The sequence below is a fragment of the Callithrix jacchus genome, chromosome 19 (assembly GCF_049354715.1).
Source record: "Callithrix jacchus isolate 240 chromosome 19, calJac240_pri, whole genome shotgun sequence".
Lineage (NCBI taxonomy): Eukaryota > Metazoa > Chordata > Mammalia > Primates > Cebidae > Callithrix > Callithrix jacchus.
The window spans coordinates 20157265-20181633 of NC_133520.1; the positions used below are offsets into that span (position 1 = coordinate 20157265).

Below are 24369 nucleotides of genomic sequence, written 5' to 3' on the forward strand. Positions count from 1 at the left end.
CTAGCTATAAATTAATGGGGCTCCCATAATCCCCCCTCAGTTTCAATAACCTGCTAGAATGGACTATTTAATAATTCTAATTTAGAGAAACACTTTGCTTATGTTTACTGCCTTATTCTAAAGGATACAATACAGAAATAGCCATAGGGCAAGTTATGGGGAGTGGTCGGGGAGGTGTACAGAGCTTCCATGCCCTCTCCAGGCATGGAAGCCTCCTAAGCACCTTGATATATGCACCAACTTGGCAGTTAATCAAATCTCATGTACAAGAGTTTGTATAGAGCCTAATCTCCAGTCACTCCCCTCCCCTACTCCCCTTGAAACTTCCCTGAAGTCAGTGTATGGGGTTGAAAGTCCTAACCTCCTAATCACTTCGTCTTTCTGGTGACCGGTCCCATCCTGAGGCTATCTAGGGGTCCTACCCTTAGTTATCTCATTATAAACCCAGGTATGATCAAAAGGAACTTTGTTTTTTTGAAATGGAGTCTCAAAAAACTCTTGCTCTCCAGGCTGGAATGCAGTGGCACAATCTTAGCTCACTGCAACCTCTGCCTCCCCGGGTCGAGTGATTCTCCTGCCTCAGCCTCCCGAGTAGCTGGGATTACAGGCACTCACCACCACGCCCAGCTAATTTTTGTACTTTTTTTTAGTAGTGACTGGGTTTCACCATGTTTGTCAGGCTGGTCTTGAACTCCTGATCCATCCACCTTGTGATCCACCCACCTCAGCCTACCAAAGTGCTGGGTAGGCATGAGCCACCACACCTGGTCTGGGACTTTTTATAAATAACGAATGACATTCTTATCACTCAAGAATTTCAGGTGTTTTAGAAGCTCTGTGCCAGGAACTGGGGACAAAGACCAAATATATTTCTTTTCATACCACAACAATAGTATCTCTCAGGGTTGCTCTAATTTAAAACTCTCTAATGACATATGATGTTGATAATCTTTGCATGTGCATGTTTGCTGTCGATATGTCTTCTTTGATGAATTGTCTATGCAGATCTTTCACTTATTTTTTAAAATTGAGTCTTACAGTTGAGTTTATATATTCTGGATATTATTTGTTTTAGATATAACTGAGGTCTTTTTGTTTGTTTTTTGAGACAGAATCTTTCCCTGTTGTCCAGGCTGGAGTGCAAAGGCATGATCTCAGCTCATAGCAACCTCCGCCTCCAGGGTTGAAGTTATTCTCATACCTCAGTCTCCCAAATAGCTATGATTATAGGCATGCACCAAGATACCTGGCTAATTTTTATGTTTTTAGTAAAGACAGGGTTTTCCCATGTTGGCCAGGCTGGTCTCAAACTCCTGGCCTCAAGTGATCTGCCTGCCTCAGCCTCACAAAGTGCTGGGATTACAGGAGTGAGCCACAGATGTGTTTTGAAACTTTTTTTTAGTCTGTAGCATGTCTTTCATTTGCTTGATAGTGTCTTCTGCAGCACAAGAGTTTTTAATTTAATAAACCATTGTATCAATTTTTTTCCTTATTGATTGTGCTTTTCGCTCTAAAAAGCCATTGCTACACCCAAAACCAACTACATTTTCTCCTATGCCATCTTCTAGAAGCTTTATAATTTTGCGCTTTGCATTTGAATGTGTGATCCATTTTTAGTTAACTTTTATGAAGCACGTAAGGCTTGTGTCCAGATTCATTGATTTGCAAGTAGAGGTTCAGTTGTTCCCGCACTGTTAGATGAAAAGACTGGCCGTTCCCCACTATACTTGACTGTATTTGTGTGGGTCTATTTCTCAGCTCTCTAGTCTGTTCCACTGCTAGATCTCCTCCATTGATCTGTTTGTCTATTCTTTTGCCAATACCACACTGTCTTGATTACTGAAGCTTTACAGAAAGTCTGGAAGTCCGGAAGTATCTATCCTCTGACTTTGTTCTTCTTCCTCAATATCATGTTCACTGACCTGGACCTTTTGTCCTTCCATATAAACTTGAGAATCAGTTTGTCTATATACACCCACTAAATTGCTGAGATTTTGATTGAGATTATATTGAATCTATAGATCAAGTTAGGAAGAACTGACGTCTTGACAATGTTGAGTCTTCCTACACATGTATGTGAAATCTCTCTTCATTTGCTTAATTGATTTCCTTGATCAGATCTTCGTAGTTTCCCTCATTTAAGTCTTGTGCATATTTTGTTAGATTTATACCTAAGTATTTCTCTTTTTGGTGCTAAGGAAAGAGGATTTTTACAAGAAAATAAAATTCGAAAGCTTGGCAATTACAGAGATGTAAAGTAAAAGAAGAACAATTAAGCTGCATAATTCAAGGCATAATTCCAAATGCAAAATAGCAAAAGAACAGAATACAGTTTGCTAAAGAGGCATAAAGAAAACCCCAAAGGCTTCCTTAGTGAAACAAACATGTGGAAAACAAGCTGAGATTCAGAAGAAGAGCCCAAGAGCACAGCTCAGGAACAGAACTTTCTAGAGAGCAGAGCATGCCAGGCTGTTGGAGCCCATATCACATACCTGGCACCACATCCCAGAATGGCCCCAGGGAAGTCCAGGAGAGGGAGGGAAGAGAAAGGTACAAGCAAACCTCCCGGTCTCTCCTGAATGGGTCAAAAAACCATGTTGAGGTTCTGAAACATGCTGAGAAAGCTTGGAATCTCAAACAGATAATAAGGAAATGCCCATTTCTGACCAAAAGTATGCATCTCATTTCACACAGGAGGACAACCAGGATGAAAGCGCTATCATAGGCTATATGTTGTTGACCAATTTACAACGGCTATGAAAACTTAACTAGGTGAAGGAATTGTCTTTGTTAACAAGACACTTGGTGGTAGAGTTGGACTCTGAGACCAGACGTTTCGGAAAACAAGAAAACACGTGAGACAGTTAAACTGCTTTCTGGAGAAATAAAGATAAATTTTGGCATGAGGGAATTTTGAGAATAGACAAGAGGAGAGAAAAAGGGAGAAAAAAAGCTAAAATGGCTGAGCAGTATGGCATGGTATCAGAAGGAGTCGGCTATGGTGGAAAATACCAGATTTCATGGTGTTTGCGACAATTTCAAGGTCTTTTGGATACTATCAAATAAACTGAACCATTCTTCATCTTCCTCATCTGTTGCCCAATGGCTTGGTGTGAAATCAAGATTTTGGGTGAAAATCAAGGAAAGAGAGGTGAATTCCACATCTGGATCAGCACAGAGGAGAGCAAGAGAGAACTCACAGGAAATAAAATATGATTGATCTAAAAAAGGTCTTGCAGCAATTCAAAGCCCGGTGTGTGACCATGAGAATGTAAATTTCAGAGAATACTCAGACATCTTGGGTCAAACGTGGGCTATGAGGATTAAGTACTGAACTAGGTCATGTAAAAAACCAAACCCAAGTCTCTCTTTCTAAAAATAATGACAACTAATGTTAACTGAGTGTTTATTAGGCTTTGCACCAAGCAATTTACAAACATTATCTTCCTTTGACCTTATAGCCCTAGGAGGTTAGGATTCTTATCTTATCTTTATTTGAAAATAACAAAATTGAGACTGAGAGCAGGTAATAACCTGCCCAACAGCACTCTGTAAATGACCAAGCCACAATTTGAGCCCAGACTGACTCCAAAGCTCCACACTTACCTGTGATGGTTTACAGCTGTTTTTTTGTGTCAGCTGCCAAGAATGACTTGCAACCAATTAAGAGGTCCTGTGATTCACTAAAACTCTAAAACTCTTCTTGTTGAGGTCACCAAACCATTTCCCCATTGTGAAATCCAATGAGCTGGATTTCGTAACAAAAGAAGCGGGATCCAGTTTCTTCTTTAAAAAAAAAAAAAAGATAATAGCTAATGTTGATCATGCAAAAAGCACATAAGCACTTATCACCACCCGATAGTCCCCATTTACCTTGCTGATTTGTCTGTGTGTCTTCCCCAAGTAGCTGTCCCTTACAGCAGAGATTTTTGTTGTGTTTAACTTACTGCTGTCACTTGTAGCAGTGTCTGGGAAATGATAGGTTCCTGATAAATATTGGTTAGGATGAGCCTTAATATTTAAGAAAAACAGTACAATAATTTTGAGATATGTTAGGAGTTCTTTAAGAAGTTAAACCAGCATCTGTCCTTTGGCCCCACAATTCCACTCCTAAGTATTCACCTGAAAGAAATGAACATGTGTCCAATGCTGTGCTGAGATTACGCTGAGAAAGAGGTGGACTAGGTGACTTTTCTGTCACACCTGTGCCTCCATCCGCAGTCCCACATATTGAAAGGCCAGTGTTGCCCAGTGCTTGCAAACATAGGCACTGGAATCAGAATAGGTAGAGATTCCAGCAGGCCTCTTAATAGCTCCAGGCCCTTGGGAGAGTTGTGTGACTTCTCACTAAGGCTTAGTGCTCGACCATAACACGAAGATAAAAATAGTGTGTCCCCAGTGGGCTGTCCTGAGGATGATGAGATAATACCAGTAGCTTTCAATAAGCAGAGCTGTTCTTAACAGTAGCTACTGAGATTACAGCTATTGTTCTTCATAATAACGGAACCCATGGTTTGAGATGACTTTAAAGCAGTCTCTTTGCCTGGATATTCAAGATTAACCTGCTTTAAAATGATTCTGCTTTATGTGAAGAATGATTCAGCTAGCAGCCAGTGGGTTTCTTTGGAACCCTTTCTGAACCATTAGGATTCTCCCTGGAGAAACTTTCTCAAGGAAGACAAAGTGGAGATACACTTTCTCTTCAAAGGAAATGGCAAAATGGCTAAATTTGCCAATTAATAGTGCGTTGGGCATAGAAGGTGCTCAACAGGTATCTTTTATTTGATAAATTATGGATTCTGAATAAAGCCTATCTCTTCTATCTAAAAGTACCATAAATAGTAACAAAAATAAGAGAAGCACACTGGTTGCCATGACGTGTAATTAACCTTCTCCCTGCTCTATGAAGCCAAGAGCTTAATTAGGTTTGAACGATTGAGTGGAGTAGGATTAAAAACAAACACCAACGAGATGCCCAAATGCTAGAGCAAAACAAAAGCCCCAGGGAGGTTTATTTTGCTACTGAACATAAAGGGGTGAAATCCCACACTAGGAAGCCTTGGGAGTTGTTTTGATTGTGGATATGTGGAGTTACATGGAAGTGCAAAGGGTAGCTCTTCTTAAGTTTGCAAATATATCTCAGTCTACCTGCTAAAGTGCACAAAAATATAATTTTAGTTTTTTGAAATGTATCTAAATTTCTGTTTCAAATGCAATTTTGCCTATTATTATGGGGTGCACTGTGTCCCCCCAAAATTTATATGTTGAAGTCCTAATCCCTAGGACCTCAGAATGTGACTGTATTGGGAGATAGGGTCATTGAGGAAGTAAATTCAATTTAAAAAGTGTCATTAGCGTGGGCACCAATCCAGTGTGACCTATGTCTTTATGAAAAGAGGCAATTAGGACACAGATACCCACAGAGCTGCCACCATGTGAAGGCACAGGGAGAAGACAGTGCTACGCAGGCCAAGAGAGGACTCAGAAGAAATCAACACAGAGGCCGGGTTCGGTGGCTCATGCCTGTAATCCCTCCCAGCATTTTGGGAAGCCAAGGCAGGTGGATCACCTGAGGTCCAGCATTTGAGACAATCTTGGCCAATATGGCGAAACCCCGTCTCTACTAAAAATACAAAAATTAGCCAGACATGGTGGCAGGCACTTGTAATCCCAGCTACTTGGGAGGCTGTGGCAGGAGAATTGTTTGAACTCAGGAGGCGGAGGTTGCAGTGAGCTGAGATCATGCCGCTGCATTCCAACCCAGGCCACAGAGTGAGACTCCATCTCAAAAAAAAAAAAGAAAGAAAAGAGAAAAAAGAAAGAAAGAAAGAAAGAAGAAAGGAAGGAAGGAAGGAAGGAAGGAAGGAAGGAAGGAAGGAAGGAAGGAAGGAAGGAAGGAAGGAAAAAAGAAAGAAAGAAAAAGAAAAGAAGAAATCAACCCATTCAACACCTTAATTTTGGACTTCCAGACTCCCGGACTGTGAGAAAATAAAATTCCGTTCTCCGAGCCACTCAGGCTATGACACTCTGGGATGGCAGCCCTAGCGGACTAACAAGCCTATGTTTCAGAAATGATCTCTTTCAATGTGAGGGTCCTTCCCTTTGCCCTAAGGCTTTATTTCAGTTTGGGGGGTTTTCGTGGTGCTACTGCATCAGGGCAGGAGGCAGGGAAGGAGATCATGTGCATTTGCCTCACATGGTCATCCAGTTACTGCACAGCTGTGCTCAGAACTTATGGAATTTGCAGCCTCAGTGCAAAATGAAAATTTAGGACCCTTTGGTCAAAAAGCATGAAGAAAAGCACTGTTAAAGATACTAAAATAGTAATCCCAGCACTTTGGGAGGCCGAGGTGGGTGGATCACGAGGTCAACAGATCGAGATCATCCCGGTCAACATGGTGAAACCCCGTCTCTCCTAAAACTACAAAAAATTAGCTGGGCATGGTGGTGCGTGCCTGTAATCCCAGCTACTCAAGGGGCTGAGACAGGAAAATTGCCTGAACCCAGGAGGTGGAGGTTGCGGAGAGCCGAGATCGCGCCATTGCACTCTAGCCTGGGTAACAAGAGGGAAACTCCATCTCCAAAAAAAAAGATACTAAAATAGAAAGCATTTTTCTTTCTTTTGGGGTCTCTCTCTTGGCTTGCCATGATGTTTTTATTTTCTATTTAATGCCACCCTAAGTAAATAAAAATTTGAAATTTTAATCATTAGCATGAATTTTACCATTCATCTTTAGAGTTTGCAATGCTAGTTTTTAATCACTCATAGGTAGACCCACCAGAATGACACAATTCAATCTTGCAGCTGGTATAGGCATATGGATTTCATTTTTAACAGAATGGTGAAAACCCTGCACAAAATGAATTCAACTGCTTTTATTTCACTTCTTGAAACATACATTCTACCAGCACTCCTACCTCTGGCTAACTGATGAGTAAAGAAGGGCTGAAAAGACAAGGAACTATGGGGTGCCCTGTCTGTTCCTTTCCTCTTATGTCACCATTCTCAAGCATAAGTGGTTGGCTGACCCTGGGAAGTAACAGGAGCGAGGAAGGATATGCTGAGGTTCCTGGCTGTTCATGTTTCCTAGAACACCATTGCCTTCTTTCTGAGTTTGGTGCAAGTTCTGGTATACAGGGAGCATGTGGCCTCTGGGGGTGGTTCATGCCCTTCTTTACTGAGTGGCAGATGTCACTCGCTTTGCTTGTATTTGCGGCCCTCCCTCACATTGTCCCAGGTAATGCTGGACTCACAGTCTCCCTGAACGCTCTATGCAGATGAGGAGGCTGGAAGTGCAGGACCCAGCCATGGTCCTACCTCCTGTGCTCAGAAACATGCTCCTCTGTCCCACATCTTTACTCACAAAACACAAGTTCAAAGATAAAATCCCTAAAAATCTCAACCCATCCACCGCAGAGCACAAGACTGAGCTCCAGGCCCTCCTGATGGCAGGTCTGAGTCTACGTGTTTCCAGCCTGAGGTCAGCCCCACCTGTCCCTCCACTCCCTCTCTCCAGTGACCTTCAGGCTTGGAGACTAGAGTCAAAACTAAAGGAATGCATCCAGTTGTTTTACAACTGCTGTGGATGGTATGTTTTTAAGATCAATTGACTGGCTGTTCTCAGCATGTTTCAACCCCTTCCCAATCCCCAGGTTTTGCTTTTATTTACTTGATTTAACTGCACAAGATACTATATTTTGTGTTCAAGGACTGAGGGAATAGAGGTCAGGGGAGAGAGCAGAGAAACCTTATTCTCAATTTTTAAGTTTCCAAAGGCTCTTCAGTAAACGGGAAAGAGCTGTGGCATAGACAAGAGCTTTGGAAGAAAGTGTGGTGATAAAAAGAAATTGTCTTGCTGGGTGTGGTGAGACATCCCTATAGTACCTGCTACTCTGGAGGCTGAGTTAGGATAATTGCTTGGGCCCAGGAGTTCAAGTCCAGCCAGGACAACATAGCAAGATCCCCCTTCTCTGTATAAAAAAATATAATCAGTCAAGACTGGAAAACAATTCCCAGGCAGAGGGAGAATGAAGATTTGGTGGGGAACCCACAGAAGGCAGCCATCAGAAGTTTCCCTGGAAATAGGCCTTAATCAACTCCCTAAATCCCAGGGCTGAGCCTTGGGAAATAATGAGATTGGTCAAAGATAATTTTATGTACACCACAAAACCACAGTTGTATGAGAACAGTCATAAATGTGACAGATTGAAATTATATTTAAGATAAAAGCATATTTTAAATATACATTATTTTATCAAAACAAATGATAAAGCCAGAATACAGAGAAAATTCTTAAATACTATACGGTCAGTTAATAATGACCCTCTAGAGTATCTACATCCTAATCCCTGGAACCTGTGAACATGACCTTACATAGCAGAGTGAACTTTGTGGACGTGGTTAAGAATCTTGAGATGGAGGCCGGGTGCGGTGGCTCACGCCTGTAATCCCAGCACTTTGGGAGGCCGAGGCAGGTGGATCACGAGGTCAAGAGATCGAGACTATCCTGGTCAACATGGTGAAACCCCGTCTCAACTAAAAATACAAAAAATTAGCTGGGCATAGTGGCGTGTGCCTGTAATCCCAGCTACTTGGGAGGGTGAGGCAGGAGAATTGCCTGAACCCAGGAGTTGGAGGTTGTGGTGAGCCAAGATCGCGCCATTGCACTCCAGCCTGGGTAACAAGAGTGAAACTCCATCTCAAAAAAAAAAAAAGAAAAAAGACTAGCCTGGGTAACATAGTGAAACCCTGCCTGAAAAAAAAAAAAAAAAAAAGAATCTTGAGATGGGGGATTATCCTGGATTATCCTTGTGGGCCATAAATATGATAATAAGAATCCTTATAAGAAGGAGACAGAGAAACATTTGAATACCAAAAGGGAAATGGTGATGTGGTGAGGGAGCAGAGATTGGGTGATGCACTTTGAAGATACAGGAAGGGGCCACAAGCCAAGGAAGGCAGGTGGCCACCAGGGCTGGAAATAGCAAGGAAATGGATTCTCCCCTAGAGCCTCCAGAGGGAACCAGTCCTGTGGACACGTTGATGTTAGTGCAGGGAACCCGATGTGGGACTGCTGACCTCCAGAACTGTAAGGGCAGTGACAATCATGAAACAGAGTAGCTTTGTTCTCCATTCTCAGCTTTACCTTTAGTTTACTCTTGCTTTGATCCTTGGGAAGTCTCTGGGACAAACAGATTTAGGAATGCATAGATCTTTATCTTTAAAAAAATTTTTTAAAACAGAGTCTCACTCTGTTGCCCAGGCTGGAGTGCAGGGGCACAATCTCAGCTCTCTACAACCTCTGCCTCCCGGGTTCCAAGGATTTTCCTGCCTCAGCCTCCAAGTACCTGGGATTATAGGTGCATGCCACCATGCCCAGCTACTTTTTTTGTATTTTTAGTAGAAATGGGGTTTCTCCATGTTGGCCAAGCTGGTTTCTAACTCCTGACCTCAAGTGATCCACCTATTTCAGCCTCCCAAATTACTGGGATTACAGGCCTGAGTCACTGGCCGAGTCTGAATTGGTCTTCTTGGGCTAAAAGAACATTCTTTAGAAAAAGTCCTGTCACCCAGAGAAGGAGGCATCCTGCTGGTCCGGAGTGGGCAGGAGTCTGAGAGCAAAACTCTTCAAATTGTGGATTGTGGGTGGGCTTGGCCTGGGAAATGCTTGGCCAGTAGGGAGCACTGGTTTCTCTATTCTACAAATGTCATAGACTCTCTCTCATCTGATAGCTTTCTGCCAACTTGTCATTCTTCCCCTTATAGAGGGTTCTCAGGAAAAGGCCTGCCTGACATGTACATTCAAACTGTAGAAAATCTGCAAACAGCATATTGCATTGACTCATGCCTGGAACTGTTGATTATTATGAGGACGCAAGTAACCCTAAGAGAAATGAATACATTTTGGGCACCAGCAAAATGGCTCCAAGAGTGATGTAAAAGCTGGCTATCATTATTACACCAGAAATATTTCTGGGAGTTGCTCTTAACATCCCCGCTTCATTCTTTCTTCTCGTCTGCAAGTGAATGCTATGATGTTTAGGTTTCCTGAAAGAAGTATGGATGAGAGTAAACAGTATGTGACCCCTGCAGCTTAATTCATCCTTGAACAACAATTAATACTAATGACTTGAGGGATGGATATTTTCCCGGGCAGAGGAAAAAGCTGAAGCAGAACATATGAGTAAGCCCTTCCACCCTGGATATAAATTATTAAAGCCAGCAGTTACCCCTTATGTACAACCACTGTGATTTAGAGATTGCTGATAGTCCCTAAGTGGCAGTGGGATGGGGAGCAGGTGACAGTCAAAAAGCTATAGGTAGCCTCCATTAAGAGCTCAGTTTAGAGCTTGACTGCCTATGTTCTTTTTTTTTTTCCTTTTTTGTGACAGGGTCTCTTCTGTTTCTCAGCTGGAGAGCAGTGGCACTAACAGAACTCACTGCAGCCTTGACCTCCTGGGCTCAAGGGAGCCTCCAACCTGGGTCTTCCAAAGCGCTGGGATTACAGGCTCAAGCCACATTGCCTGATCTGAATTCTAATTCTGACTCCATTGTCTACTAGTTGTACAACATTGGAAAATGGACTTCACCTCTCTAAGTGTAAGTGTTGTCATCTACAAAATGAGGGTCACGAGCATATTGATCTTGTAGGTTTGTTGTGAGAGTTAAACCAGATACTCCAGGCAAAAAGCTGAGCAAAATTTTTGGCTTACGGAAAGCACGCATAAAACTCGACTATTTTTTTTTATTAGAAACAAGGTCTCACTATGTTGTCCAGGCTCACTTTGAACCCCTGGCCTCAACAGGCCTTCCCACCTTGGCCTCCCAAAGCCCTGGGTTTACAGGCACAAGCTACTGCGCCCGACTAAAGATGACTATTATATTTATGGACCTCCATTTTTTAGCCTTCAGTAGAGAACCAAATGTTGTTTCTAAAAAATACCCACTACTGGTCAGGCACAGTGGCTCACGCCTGTAATCCCAGCATTCTGGGAGGCAGAGGCAGGCAGATCACCTGAGGTCAGGAGTTCAAGACCAGCCTGGCCCACATGGTGGAAACCCCATCCCCACAAAAATACAAAAATTAGCCAGGCATGATGGTGGGTGCCTGTAATCTCAGCTACTAGAGAGGCTGGGGCAGGAGAATTGACTGAACCCAGGAGGTAGAGGATGCAGTGAACCTAGATCAAGCCACTGCACTCCAGCCTGGGTGACAGACCAAGACTCTGTCTCAAACACACACACACACACACACACACACACGCACACACATGCACACATACACCCCACTACTTGGAATGTTATGAGAAAGAGGTATTTGTGTTGACCTTATTAGAATGAAGTGCGATATCCTTTTTGTTTAAACCTTGATGAAAATCTCCTCACCTCTATTTATCAGTATTGCTGCTTTAGCAATTAGAACAAATATTAGAGAGCAATGTTTTTCTGATAATTGAGTTGCTCATTGTGACCAGGGGCATTATTAATCCCAACATTAATGCCTATAAAAAACAATTACTGAAGTATTTCTCAGTAATAGTTGAAGGTTGAAGGTTGCACTAGATTTGATGAAATCCCTGATAGGAGCGTTTTTCCTTGTGGCTCTATCCTCCCTCTCCTATAAAAAATGCAGTTGTGTTCTACCTGGGTGATGGCTCAGGTTTGCTACATTCATTGTGTAGATGTCTAGCCTTTCAATGATGATTTTGTAGGTGCCATTCTTCAGTATTCTGACAGTAAGAAACCTTAGGGACAGATGTGACTTTATATTAAGTCTACAATATGTCAGTTCAAACCACAGTGTCGGCCAGGCATGGTGGCGTAATCCCAGCACTTTGGGTGGCCGAGGTGGGGGGATCACTTGAGGTCAGGAGTTCGAGATCAGCCTGGCTAACATGGTGAAACCCTGTCTCTACTAAAAATACAAAAAAAAAAAAAATTAGCCAGGCATGGTGGCGCACGCCTGTAACCCCAGCTACTCGGGAGGCTGAGGCAGGAGAATTGCTTGAACCTGGCAGGCAGAGTTTGCAGTGAGTCGAGATCACGCCACTGTACTCCAGCCTGGGCAATGGAGCCAGACTCTGTCTCAAAAAAAAAAAGAAAAACACCAAACAAACAAACAAAAAAACAACAAAACAACACCTAGTGTTGACCTCAAGTTGCATTTGTGCCATCCATCCATGGGTTTGTGAATTCAGGAGTGTTATGAAAGGCTCCCAGCTAGGAGTATCCCTCTATGCTTCTTAGAACACCTGAGATCCTACTGCTAAGCATTTTGTTCATTTGTGTTAAGTACCAACCTACAGTTTTTCCTCTAAAGCCTAATGCACTTCAAGATGGTACTTGTATCAGAGTCCTTTACTTTGTTGGAGAACAAGTAGAGTGGGGGCTGGGTGTGTTTAAAGTGGGATGATGTAGCCCAGGAGGCAGGAAAGAGACACAAGACAAACTTACAAAACTGCAGAAAGGGCTTTGGAGTCACACTGGCTCACTAAATTCTCCCATTATCTAAGAATAGGAAGATCCGTAATAACTTCCAAAATGTATTTTTTTTTCCTTCACTCCAAATGTCTCAGGATGTTTGCTTGTTGAAAAAAATAAATTAATTTCAAACCCTGGGAAAAAAGGTAGGTTGAAACATTAATCAGAGTTTTTTGTGCTGCTTTGCAGGGGTCTAGCTGCCATAAATTACCTTGTGAAAATGTTAATTATCCAAACAACTTAAAAGAGAAAAAAAAAAACCTCATGATAAGAAGCCATTTATCCACCTCCCACCTCCTTTCTTTCTTTCTTTTTTTGAGGCGGGGTCTGAGTCTGTCACCCATGCTAAAAGGCTGGAGTACGGTGGTGAAATCATGGTTCACTGCAATCTCTGTCTCCTGAGTTCAAGCCATCCTCCCACCTCAGACTCCCCAGTAGATGGGACTATAGGAATGCGTCACTCTGCCTGGCTAATTTTTGTCTTTTGTTTCTTTGTTTGTGTTTTGGTAGAGATGGGGTTTCAGCACTTTGCCCAGGCTGGTCTCAAACTCCTTGACTCGAGTAATCTGCCCATCTTGGCCTCCCAAACTGCCAGGATTATAGGCATGAGCCATTATACCCACCTCCATTGTAATGTACTTTAATTCTTTCCCCAAGTCCTCACTTGCTTCCTTTGCTGGCACAGATTTCATGCCCATCATTAGGATCACTCTCTCAAACTCTCCTGCTCTGCCATATATATGTGTCAAAATCCCACTTTGCCAAAACCCAACCCTTTGTCAACCCTGCTTCTGACCCTGGCAACTGAGTGTAGTTGGAGAAAAACACAAAGATGCTGGCCCATTTCACATTAAATTCTCAACCACAAATCCAGATATGTTTCGCTCTAGTTCATTGAGCCTTGAACTCTCCTGGATAGCTCTTTTGACTATTCCATACCTTCTTTTCTCAGACTCCTAGCCCAGGGATCTTCAGTTCTCACTGCTCCGTTGAGTCTTCCGGAAACTTTATAAGACACCAATGCCCAGGTCCCACCTCCAGAGAATCTAATTTACTTGGTGTGACTAGGTATGGTGGCTCATGCCTATAATCCCAGCACTCTGGGAGGCTGAGGCAGGTGGATCACCTGGGGTCAGGAGTTTGAGACCAGCGTGGCCAACATGGTGAAATCCTGTCTCTACTAAAAATACAAAAATTAGCCAGGTATAGTGGTGGGCACCTGTAATCCCAGCTACTCAGGAGCTGAAGCAGGAGAATTGTTTGAACCCGAGAGACAGAGTTTGCAGTGAGCCGAGATCATGCCATTGCACTCCAGCCTGGGTGACAGAGTGAATCTGTATCTCAAAAATAATAGAAGTAATAATAATAATAATTTACTTGGTGTGGATGTAAGTGTGCTTTTGAAACTACCCAGGTGATCCTAATGTACAGCCAGGTATAGAAGCTAAACTCCTCACCCGCCCTTCATCAGGTAGCGCTCATGACCTCACTTCCCACTTCACTGAGAAAATCAAATCAGTAAGGAAAGAACACCACAGCCAACTTCCACTACATCTAGGAATGGGCCCGGGTGGAGTCTTTACTCCACTCCCTTCTTCAAGAAGACCAAACCCTCCACGTGTGCATTCCATCTCACCACCGTTCAATCCACCAAGGATTTTGCTTTGGCAACACCCTTTCTCTCCAGCATCTCTCCCATATCCTTTCTACAGAATCATTCCCACAATCATTGAAACATCTGATTTTTTAAAAAATCCCCCCTCAATTACTTAGTCTTCTTTGGCACCTACCCTTTCTTCCTCCCTTTCAGCAAAACTCCTCAAACTTTATGTTTACTCAGTACCCCCATTCTCAGATCCACTCCAATCATAGTTTTGTCTGCTCACCGAGAAACCCAGCCGTTAATTCTCAGCCCTCTTCCTACATCTCTTAGCAGCATTTGACAGTAATTTGAAAGTATTCCTCCTTGAAATACTTTCTTAGCCACCAGGACTTTATCTCAATGCTCCAGCCTTCTCAGTCTCTTTGAGTGATTCATCTGCCTCATGTTTAGACATCATGTGCTTCTGGGAATCACCCTCAGGCCTACCTCTCCCTATTTATGCTCAGTCCCTGGTGAGTTCATCCAAGATTTATCTACAGCCGATGCAGTGGCTCATACCTGTAATCTCAGCACTTTGGGAGGCTGAGGTGGGTGGATCATTTGAGGTCAGAAGTTTGAGACCAGCCTGGTCAACAAGGTGAAACCCCATCTCTACTAAAAATACAAATATTAGCCCAGCGTGGTGGCAGGTGCCTGTAATCACAGCTACTCAAAAGGCTAAGGCAAGAGAATTGCTTGAACCTTGGAGGCAGAGGTTGCAGTGAGCTGAGATTGTGCCACTGCACTCCAGCCTGGGCAACAGGGTGAGACTGTCTCAAAACAACAACAACAATAACAACAAACAAGATGTATCTACCATCTCTCTGCTGATGGCACTCACAATTTTATCTCCAGCCTAGACCTGGTTGAACGCTAGGTTCCTGTTTTCAACTACCTGCTTTCCAGACCCACTCAGATGTGTAAAACTCTACATGCTGAAAACCAAGCTATTGTTCCTCCCCTTTAATCCTGCTGCTCTTGCAGTAGTTCATGCAAACAACGACAGCAAAGCCCAAACCATGGAGTCCTTCTCAACTCATGTCTTTCTTCACCGTTCACATTTAATTCTTTCATAAAAGTTGTGTGTTCTACCTTCAAGACATATTCTGATCTGACCAATTCTCATCACTTTCTTCACTACCAGTCTGGTCCCAAACACCCTGTTTTATGGCTGGACTACTGCAATAGTATCCTAACTGGTCTTCCTGATTCCCCTTTTCCTCTGCTCCAGTCTACTTGCCTCTAAGCAGCTAACGTGAGGCCCTTAGAGTGCAAGTCAGATCTTACTTCTCTGCTTTGTGCTTTCCAGTGGCTACCCATTTCACCCAAAATAAAATCCGAAGTCTTGCAAGATTTAACACCCACATTTTTTATTTCATCTGCTGCCATTTCTCTCTCATCTCTGTCTCAACCACGTCTACCTCCTCAGTGCTGACTGACCACAGCTAGCGTGCTCCTGCTTTGGGTGCTTCGCACTTTTTTCTGGTCCTTGAATGCATATGGCTTGCTTCTTTAATCCATTCAAGGTTCTCCCAAATGTCACCTTATCAGAGCAACTTCTCCCAACCAATGTATACAAGCTTGTGCGTGCACACACACACACACCACCACAATCACAACAACCATCAGTCTCTGTCCCTCTACTTTTTATCCCTTATCAACAACAGGTATATACATATTTACTGGGTGGTATATTTTTTGTCTCTTCCCTCCCTCCCCATTTGAACATAAGTGCTACAGAAACAGAGTCTTCATTCTTTTTCTCTGATTTATTCTCAGTGCCTAGAAGAGAACCTGTCACATGATAGGACTCAATACTTATTTGTTGAATTAGTGAGTGAATAAATGAATGAGTCAATAACAAAGTTAGATCTCTCAATCTGAACACAAGGGAATTTTCTCGAGAGTCTTCCACAGGATTGTCCTATTTCCTTCTTTCTGCCTCTCTGTGTTGGATCCTGGATAAATTTACACATAAAAGCACTGTGAGAGAGGTTGGACCCTTAGGTCCCTGTGCTAGATATGACCCCAAATGTCACCCTGTGCCAGCATATTCTCCTGTGACCTCCTTCCCCACATGTGGCCCACCATCCAGCAACTGTACTCTTTCTCCCCCTACCCTCTCAGTCCCAGGAGCTTCTCCTTGGTTGTAGCCCCCTCCTTTTGTGTGACGAAGAGCACATGAGGAGAAGCAGCGGCTTCACTAACTCCATCCCTGCCTTCTCCATCTATAGTGACCTGCAACATACAGACTTCCCAAGCCTCATCTGGCCTGTGCAGTCTGGGGCTGGCCAAGGCACTCTCTGCACATTAGCATTCATGTTGATTTCTGTGTCCTGCAACAGCTTGACTATTTGCAAAATCAAGACTTGTAAAACTACCAAGGAAAAATATATACTGTATTCTATGGCTTCTAAGATGCCCTCTTCCTTTTTTTCACATTTTACATCTCTAACATCAGAAATGTCTTATAGTCTGTGCTGGGAAAGTGAAAATCCCTATGCACTTAACAGAGACTGAGTGTATGCTGACTTCATTGCTATTCCTAGGGTGTGCCTGACCTCATATATCCCTTGCTGTGCCAGGCCACAGGCCTTCTGAGAACCACTGAAGGAGGAAATTAAATCTAGTTATAGTATGAAAACCTTGGATTAGGGAAAACAAAACAAAACAAACAAAACACCAGCATCAAGATCTTATTTCTCTGCTCTATGCTCTCCAGTGGCTCCCCATATCACCCCAAATAAAATTCGAAGTCTTGCAAGATTTAACACCCACCCAACTTCCTCTTTGATTTCATCTGCTACCACTTCTCTCTCAGCTCTCTCATCTGCCTCCTCAGTGCTGACTGACCACAGCTGCTGTGCTCCTGCTTTGGGGACACATAGAATGGGAAGCCAGTAGCTTGGAGGAGTTAGGAGCACTTATATAAGAAATGCAGCATACCAGCAGGGCATGGTGACTCAAGCCTGTAATCCCAGCACTTTAGGAGGCCAAGGCAAGTGGATCAAGAGATCAAGAGATCGAGACAATCCTGGTCAACATGGTGAAACCCCGTTTCTACTAAAGATACAAAAAATTAGCTGGGCATGGTGGCGCGTGCCTGTAATCCCAGCTACTCAGGAGGCTGAGGCAGGAGAATTGCCCGAACCCAGGAGGTGGAGACTGTGGTGAGCCGAGATCTCTCAAGAAAAGAAAAAATACAAAAAATTAGCTGGGCATGGTGGCGCTGCCTGAAATCTCAGCTACTCAGGAGGCTCAGGGAGGAGAATTGCCTGAACCCAGGAGGCGGAGGTTGCGGTGGGCCAAGATTGCGCCATTACACTTTATCCTGGGTAACAAGAGTGAAACTCCGTCTCCAAAAAGAAAAAGAAAAAGAAATGCAGCATACCAAATGCTCTGAGTGACTTGGAGGAGCATGTTGTGGAGAAAACCTGGGCATTGACAACTCTGAGTTAGAAAGTAAGCAAGGATAGAAAGATTCTGAATGTGAAATTAGGGAAACTTTAACCAGTTAATTTATATTTTATCTTTATGCATGCATTAGAGTGATATATAACAAAAACCTGTCCAACTATTATTATGAAATAGCTTTATCAATAAGTTTAAATTAAAATTAGAACAGAAACCATTGTATCATAGTTTCCTATGGCAGCACTTTTTTGTTTTTTAGTGATACATAAAACAATGGTGCACTGTGCTGTGAAAGGAAGTTTATTTAAACTTAATGAAATATGGTGATTAGCCCTAGTTACATAAAAGCATGAACCATTGGTTTAACAAAACCTAAGGACTCTACTACACAAATGAATTGCTTTTTACTACCTTGAGCTCTTTGGGAAAACCATAAAACCAAAAGCTCAGTATTCATCTATAATTATTTAATTATATTCCATAATTATTTGGAAGATGTTTTCAAATGACTCAAAGTTAAACGTTCTCAGCATGATATTGATACTATAATTATTCTCACAAATAATGTTTCTAATAAAAGTTAATGATGTAGAATCATAACATAATTATCAAGTAGGAGGATGCCAGCCAGAGGAGAAAGTTTTTGTTTTTCAATTGTTTTGTCCCCTCACCACAGTGAGAAGCAGTCACCTGTTTTCAAAGGTTGGAATATTGTTTTCTTGTTTGGAAACACTGGCTTAAACACAGTAACATACTAAACACTTCACTCGAAGTTAAAACATTCATCTAATTTTTATTGGACAAGCTTTGAAATAACAATTTGATTTCTCAGTGTTTCTTTTGTGACCAGCTCTCCTCAATGTTGCATGAGGTGTGAGCTACAAGCATTTGTGAGCCTAGGAATCACAGGTCCCCAAGATTTCCTGGGGATTAGCACCATGCAAATGCAAATTAGGGACACTAGAAGACTTCGTAGATCCTTGTAACTGCTGTTGCTTTGTTCCTTCCTTCCTTATGGGTAGCAAAGCAATACATTGTTTTTAAAACACACACCTTAGCTGTTGACTTTTTCATTGGCTAGCTGGAAAAGGAAAGAAGGAACTCTTTCCAACAGATTTTAACTCTCTGGATCCCATTCAATTATTTTTTTCATTCAACTATTTTAAATAGATAACATGAAATCTTGTAGGAGTCTCACACAATTCCTAATTCCAGACTTTTGAGCTATGGAGTCTTATTCTGCTTCTTGCATCTTCAACATGTGCTTTACTATAACCCTTTTTGATAAGTCTGATGACCTGTAACCTCTTCAAAATCTTTCAGCTGGTTACCACAGTATATAGGTATGTTGGAAACCAGATATTTTTTGTGGCATAATTCTTCAAGGAAGTCGAAATGCTTTGCAAGCACTTCCTCATTTTTCATCCAATCCACATAGCAAGCAATGTTCCATGAATCCTTTCCTTTTTATATAGTGTCTGTTAGTGATTATCATGAATCCATGCCTGTGCAGAGCCCCTGATTTGGAAGGAGGAACCACAGGGGCTGGGGAGGCGAGGGCATGAGTGAAGGTTCCTGCTCGACACTAGGTCTGACCCCACTTGGCGGCAAAATGGTCCTTCATCCGTTATGCATTCGTAGAAATCACAACATGCCTTTCTGTTTTGTGTAACTATAATTTAGTTAATGCCCATTAGGATTTGTAAGCCCTTCACATCTTCGAGGATTTATTTTATTGCAGAGTGAAAGTGACTTTATGGCCCATTTACCATTAGCGTGACTTATTGCATTATTCGAGGGAGGAGGAGGAGAGCAAGAAGACAAGGCAATCTCCATTACGTGTATCGCCATCAACAGGATGACCACCACACATTCCTGCCCAAGGAAGAGGGGCGGATGCAACCTTTCGATGCTATTGTTTATGAGAGCACTGAAGCCTGGGTGATCACACAATATTTTACTAGATGAGTGTTTCAAGTGTGTGTGAAGGAGATGTTCAAATAGAGGTGTGAGAGTAATCGATATTTGGAAGTAATGGATATTTTGAGTTCAAAAGATGCCACACGTCAAAGATGATGACGAATTACTACCTACTTAACTCCAGTGCTGGCACCCTTAAATTACAGGGATACTGAAGCGAGACGGAGTTAGCATCCGACCTCAGCAGTGGATCCGCAAGGCCGGCTCCTAATTAGAACGAGATTCCCGGAAGCTGGACAGCCCCTGTATTTATGGGAGCATGCGGAGCAGGTGGCAGTGACCCACGGAAAGCATCGGCAGCAGCCGCCGCAGAAGTGGTGACCTCGGGCCCGCAGCCTACCTGGAGCGTTTCAGCAGCGCCTGGTTCAGAACCACCGGGGCGGACAGCTCCCTGGCGCCTAGCGCTGACTGCGGAAGGGGACAGTGAGGGGGTAGGTCCGCGCTCCATCGGCAGACCTGGACCGTTGAAAGCGTCCGGGCGCCTCCCTTCTTGTCCCCTGGCCCCGCCCTCCTAACCCCGCACTGCGCGTGGCGGTCCCGGGCTGCGCGTCCCTGCAGGAGGAGAACGGTCAGGCCGCCGGCGGCCCTCCCCCTTCCCGCCAGCCCCGGCCGCGCGCCCCGCCCCGCCCCGCCCCTCCGAGGAGGGTGGGGGCGTTAACGCGCCGGGCCCGCCCAGCTCCCCCGCGGCCGTCCGGGCCGCGCTCCCCATTGGCCGGCGGGCTGGAGGTGCGAGGAGGCGGGGTCCGCCTCTGGCGGCTCGCGCCGGGGAAGGTCGGCTGCCGAGTGCCGTGGGCCGCGGGGAGGGTGCGCAGGGAGGCGGCGAGCGCCGAGGAGACGCAGCGGCGGCTGTGGTGGCGGCGGCAGCGCCTGGTCTCAGCCGCAGCCTCTGCGTCCCGCCCGCGCTGGGTCGTCCTTGCCACCCCCGCGCGCGTCTTGCCTCCCGCCGCCGCCCGCAGCCTGCGGTGCCCGACCTCCGAGGGCGCTTCCCCGGGCGCTGGGCCCGAGGCGGCCAAGACGGCGGGCCGGCCGGGCGCGGGGCGGCGGGCGCTGTGCTGCGGGCTGCGCTGGTGGGGGTCGGCGGGCCGCGGCGCGGGCCCGGGGCCCGGCGCGTGCGGCTGGGAGGCGCTGTGGGGGGCGGGCGCGCGGGCTGCGGCCGGGGCCATGGCCGAGGGCGGCGGGGGCGCGCGGAGGAGGGCGCCGGCGCTGCTCGAGGCGGCCCGTGCGCGCTACGAGAGCCTGCACATCTCGGACGATGTGTTTGGCGAGTCCGGCCCGGACAGCGGCGGGAACCCCTTCTACAGCACGTCGGCCGCTTCGCGCTCCTCCTCGGCCGCCTCCTCGGACGACGAGCGCGAGCCCCCGGGACCCGCAGGGGCCGCCCCGCCGCCACCCTGCGCCCCGGACGCGCAGGAGCCGGAGGAGGACGAGGCCGGCGCCGGCTGGAGCGCCACGCTGCGGGACCGCCCGCCCCCGCACTTCGAGGACACCGGCGGTAAGGGGCGGCCAGCGGGTGGGTGTCTGGGGCGGCGCTGGAACTCGGCCCGGGGGAGGCGTGGGTGCTGGGGCGGGCAAGTCCAGACGCTCCGTGGGCTGACTTGTTCGTGTCTCTCCGGGAACAAACGAAGCTGCAGGAGCGAGGATCGTTCTGACTGCGCCTGGGGACTCCGAACTCGTGGGTGGAGAGGGCGAGGCGGAGGCCGCAGCCAGCACTTTTCCAGTGACAACGACGTTGGGGACCTTTTCCTTCACTTACTGGGAGTACCCTACCCCTGCACGAGAAGCCGATCACACCTGTAGGTCGGACTTTAGGGGTGCATTGAAGTTAGGTTTTCCTAGTTGCGGGACGGGAGGGGGGGTTTTCTGAAAGCCCGGCGTGGCTGATGGAGGCAGGGGGAGACGTTTTTCACTGATAGCTCAAGAGTGAGCCTTACGGCAGGTGACAGGGGCGAGGCAGGTAGCAGCTGGCCCAGTGAGAGCTGGGAAGAGGCCACCCGCAGCATCTCGACACGGCTTAGTTTTCTCCCCAATCTAGAAACTTTCCCTGACCGCGCCATTCCAGATTTCTTGTTAAGAATGGGGAGGCGTGAAGGGACCGATCCGGCAGCGTTAAGGCGCTTGCTTTTCCGCCAGAAGGTACTTTCAGGTGTGTCCTGCCTACCGCTGTGGTCACAGACAAGCCCTGAGTACCTGGAGATGGTGGCTGGGGTGCTGGCAGCTGCGGCTGCCCCACTCCTCTTCACTGTCTGTTTTTGTGGGAGTTGGCTGATAAAATATCACTCCTTCCTCTGCAGAAGCTCCGCAGCCTCTGCCTTCTTTGAAAGCTGCACACCAGCCGTTTCCAGCCGTCCTCTCATGCTGGTATTTCTTGTTCCATGGCCTTCTGTAGCAGGCCCGTGTTTCTGCACGCTATGTTCTTCCGTGGAAGTGCGCGCAACCGGTGTTGATGAAGGCCAGGGAGTGGCCGCGGTGGGCATGATGCGGCTTTTCCTGTGGCCTTCTCTGATTATATTGTTCAACCAGTCAGGAGCACGGCACATGGGAAGGCAGGCCCAAGGGACCTCCAACTGGTGCCTGGACTTGGATATGGGCATCGTGCTGCAGCCTGCTGGGAGGCGGGTAGGGTTAGCTGGACTCTCTCAGAAGGGAGTGGTCTGCAGACCTCTGGCAGGCTGCGTTGTGGTTGCGCGGAGCTAAAGCTGGGCTTGCAAAGTCAGTTAGCTGTGTTTTAAAGCATGTGCATTTTGGGTTGTAGTTAAGAACTGGGGAATTTCCAAAATCATTCACTCTGTGTAGTCCTTTTATACTGTGCTATATTTTCCAGGATGTCATTAAAGCCACCCAGCCCTAGACAGCTGTTTTTCATATTGGCTCTTTAAGAACTGTACCAGTCTACGGACCTGGTTTGGCAGACTTTATGCCGAGAGCATCTGTGATGTAATTTCGATCTCGGAACGTTTGAGATACAGGTCCACCTGGGAGAGCACAGCAGGTCTCTCTCTGCGTCTAAAGGCAAAATAGGGAACTTGTGCTGGGTCAAGCCTAGTTACGAATAAGAATCCTGAATGTGCTGGTGTGAGAAGGGTGAGCACATTGAAATAAATTTTAAGTCAATCTTATATTTCTTAATAACCTTGAAGTGGGAGAAATTCTGCAGCAGAGCCATGTAATCTAGTCACCGCAGCACTTATGGTCATGAAGAGCAAGATCATGTGTCATTTAACATTAGGTTCAAATTCTGCTTCCTGCGATGCCCACTGAGTTCACACCTGACTGAAGAATCACAGGCCCTTTAAACGAAGACATTAGTGGTTATTTGTTGGTATTTTTTTTTACCCAGTTTTGTTTTTCTGTCATGTGTGGGAGCTTGCCTTTTAACTCCCTGAGGGAAATTTGGAGTGGTTGGGGGTGGAGAGATGAGGTTTATGGCTTGTTAAACATGAATTCAGATTTCCCCAAAACAATGGAATATGATTTATGGGGGCTGAACATACATGCAGAAGCCTGGGTTTGGTCAGAGAAAATGCTTGCGCCTAGCAATGAGGAGGAAGATAGATGTGTTTGTTAAGAGGCTGAGAGCTGCACCCCAGCCACTCTGAAAGCAAAGAGGATCAGCCTGCTAGGGTTTACTGGAGCACAGTATCTAAAATGCTCCGACAAGTGTGTGCTCCCCTCTTGCAAAGAATGCAGCCTGGATCTCTCTTCCATCTTTGTTTCCCCATTTATTAACAAATCTCACTGGGTGGGTAGAGTGGGGTGGGGAGGAGAGCAAGCAGGTGGCATTTTGATCTCTAATCAGGCTTTATAATGGAGAATTTACAATCCAAATAGCTCTTGCTACTGGAATCAGATGAGGAAAGCACAGAATTCTAGATTTGATAGAGGCTGCCGGCCTTGCACCTACTGTAAAACTAGGTACATGTGTATGTACAGAAATGTGTATTTTGTGGAAAGGTGCAGGTATGTAGATGTGTGTATGTAACTGGGTATTGTATGCAAATATGTATTGCTTGTGCTAGGGTTTTTTTTTTAATCAGAAAGAGATAACTCTGATGACCTAGAAACCTTTCCAGATTCCCTGTGTGTGAGGGAGGTAGACACTGGGGACCATTATGGGTTGTATTCCAAGCTGCCACATCCCCCCAGCACCACCACAAGGGGAGTGCACACAGTAGGAGATATTTGGTGTCCAGCTGAGAGGAGGAGGAGGGAAAGGGAGGGAGCAGTGCTAGATCCTGTGCCAGCCCTAAAAGCAACAATTTTGTTGTTAAGGATGGAAATCCTAGCCATTCTTCAGGCTGTTCTAGTCTTCCCAGCCCCTTCCTTCTGTTTTTCACTGTATTTAGCTTCCTGGATCAGCCTCTCTGGAAGCGCAGCCAGTAGTAATGGGTGGAGGGCCCTCTCCCACTCCTCTGTCTCCTCTCTCACCTCCCCTATGTTCTGCCTGAGTGTTGAGGTGTGGGATCCCCTCAGGATGACTTAAATGCAAACGGGCATTGGGCTCTTAACCCCTGTGGGGATACGTGTTCTGCCTGGGAGCTGAAATGCCTACTGGGAGTGCAGAGCCTAGGGCCCTCTCTAAACTAGACTTGCAGCATATATCCCCCCAAAATAGCCCCCTCAAGCTGTCAGCCTGCCTGCCCACTGTGCAGAAAACCAACACAGTATGAGATCTCATTGTTTGGAAACAGCATGCAATTCAGGCCCGGCTGCTTTCTGAGCCTCTGCCCTTTTGGTTTCTTATTCTGAGCAGTCTTGTGATTCCTTTCTCGGAGGAGGCAAAGGAACAGACAGATTTCACAGATGCTCAAGGGCTCCTGTCTGTTTGGTTTGTCAGTCCTTTGTCATGGCTGGC

The 24369-nt window shown here is 45.6% G+C and overlaps 1 protein-coding gene and 1 long non-coding RNA gene across 7 annotated transcripts in view; one reads left to right on the top strand and one right to left on the bottom strand.

Annotated features, from left to right (window-relative positions):
* The window catches only part of LOC103789389 (uncharacterized), a 43075-nt gene extending 22982 nt beyond the window's left edge, over positions 1 to 20093 (bottom strand). For all 5 annotated transcript variants that reach the window (XR_013529753.1, XR_013529754.1, XR_013529755.1 and 2 more), the window contains exon 1: positions 19858 to 20093. This is a non-coding gene — a long non-coding RNA (uncharacterized LOC103789389). The remainder of the gene's footprint in view (positions 1 to 19857) is intronic.
* A 557-nt stretch (positions 20094 to 20650) lies between these two features.
* The window catches only part of PGBD5 (piggyBac transposable element derived 5), a 97415-nt gene continuing 93696 nt past the window's right edge, over positions 20651 to 24369 (top strand). Inside the window, exon 1 of one of the 2 annotated variants that reach the window (XM_035281091.3) lies at positions 20651 to 21009. In XM_035281091.3, the coding sequence (XP_035136982.3) occupies positions 20679 to 21009 (331 nt within the window). In that variant the 5' untranslated portion in view covers positions 20651 to 20678. The remainder of the gene's footprint in view (positions 21010 to 24369) is intronic. The other variant, XM_078356669.1, reaches the window with a different exon arrangement.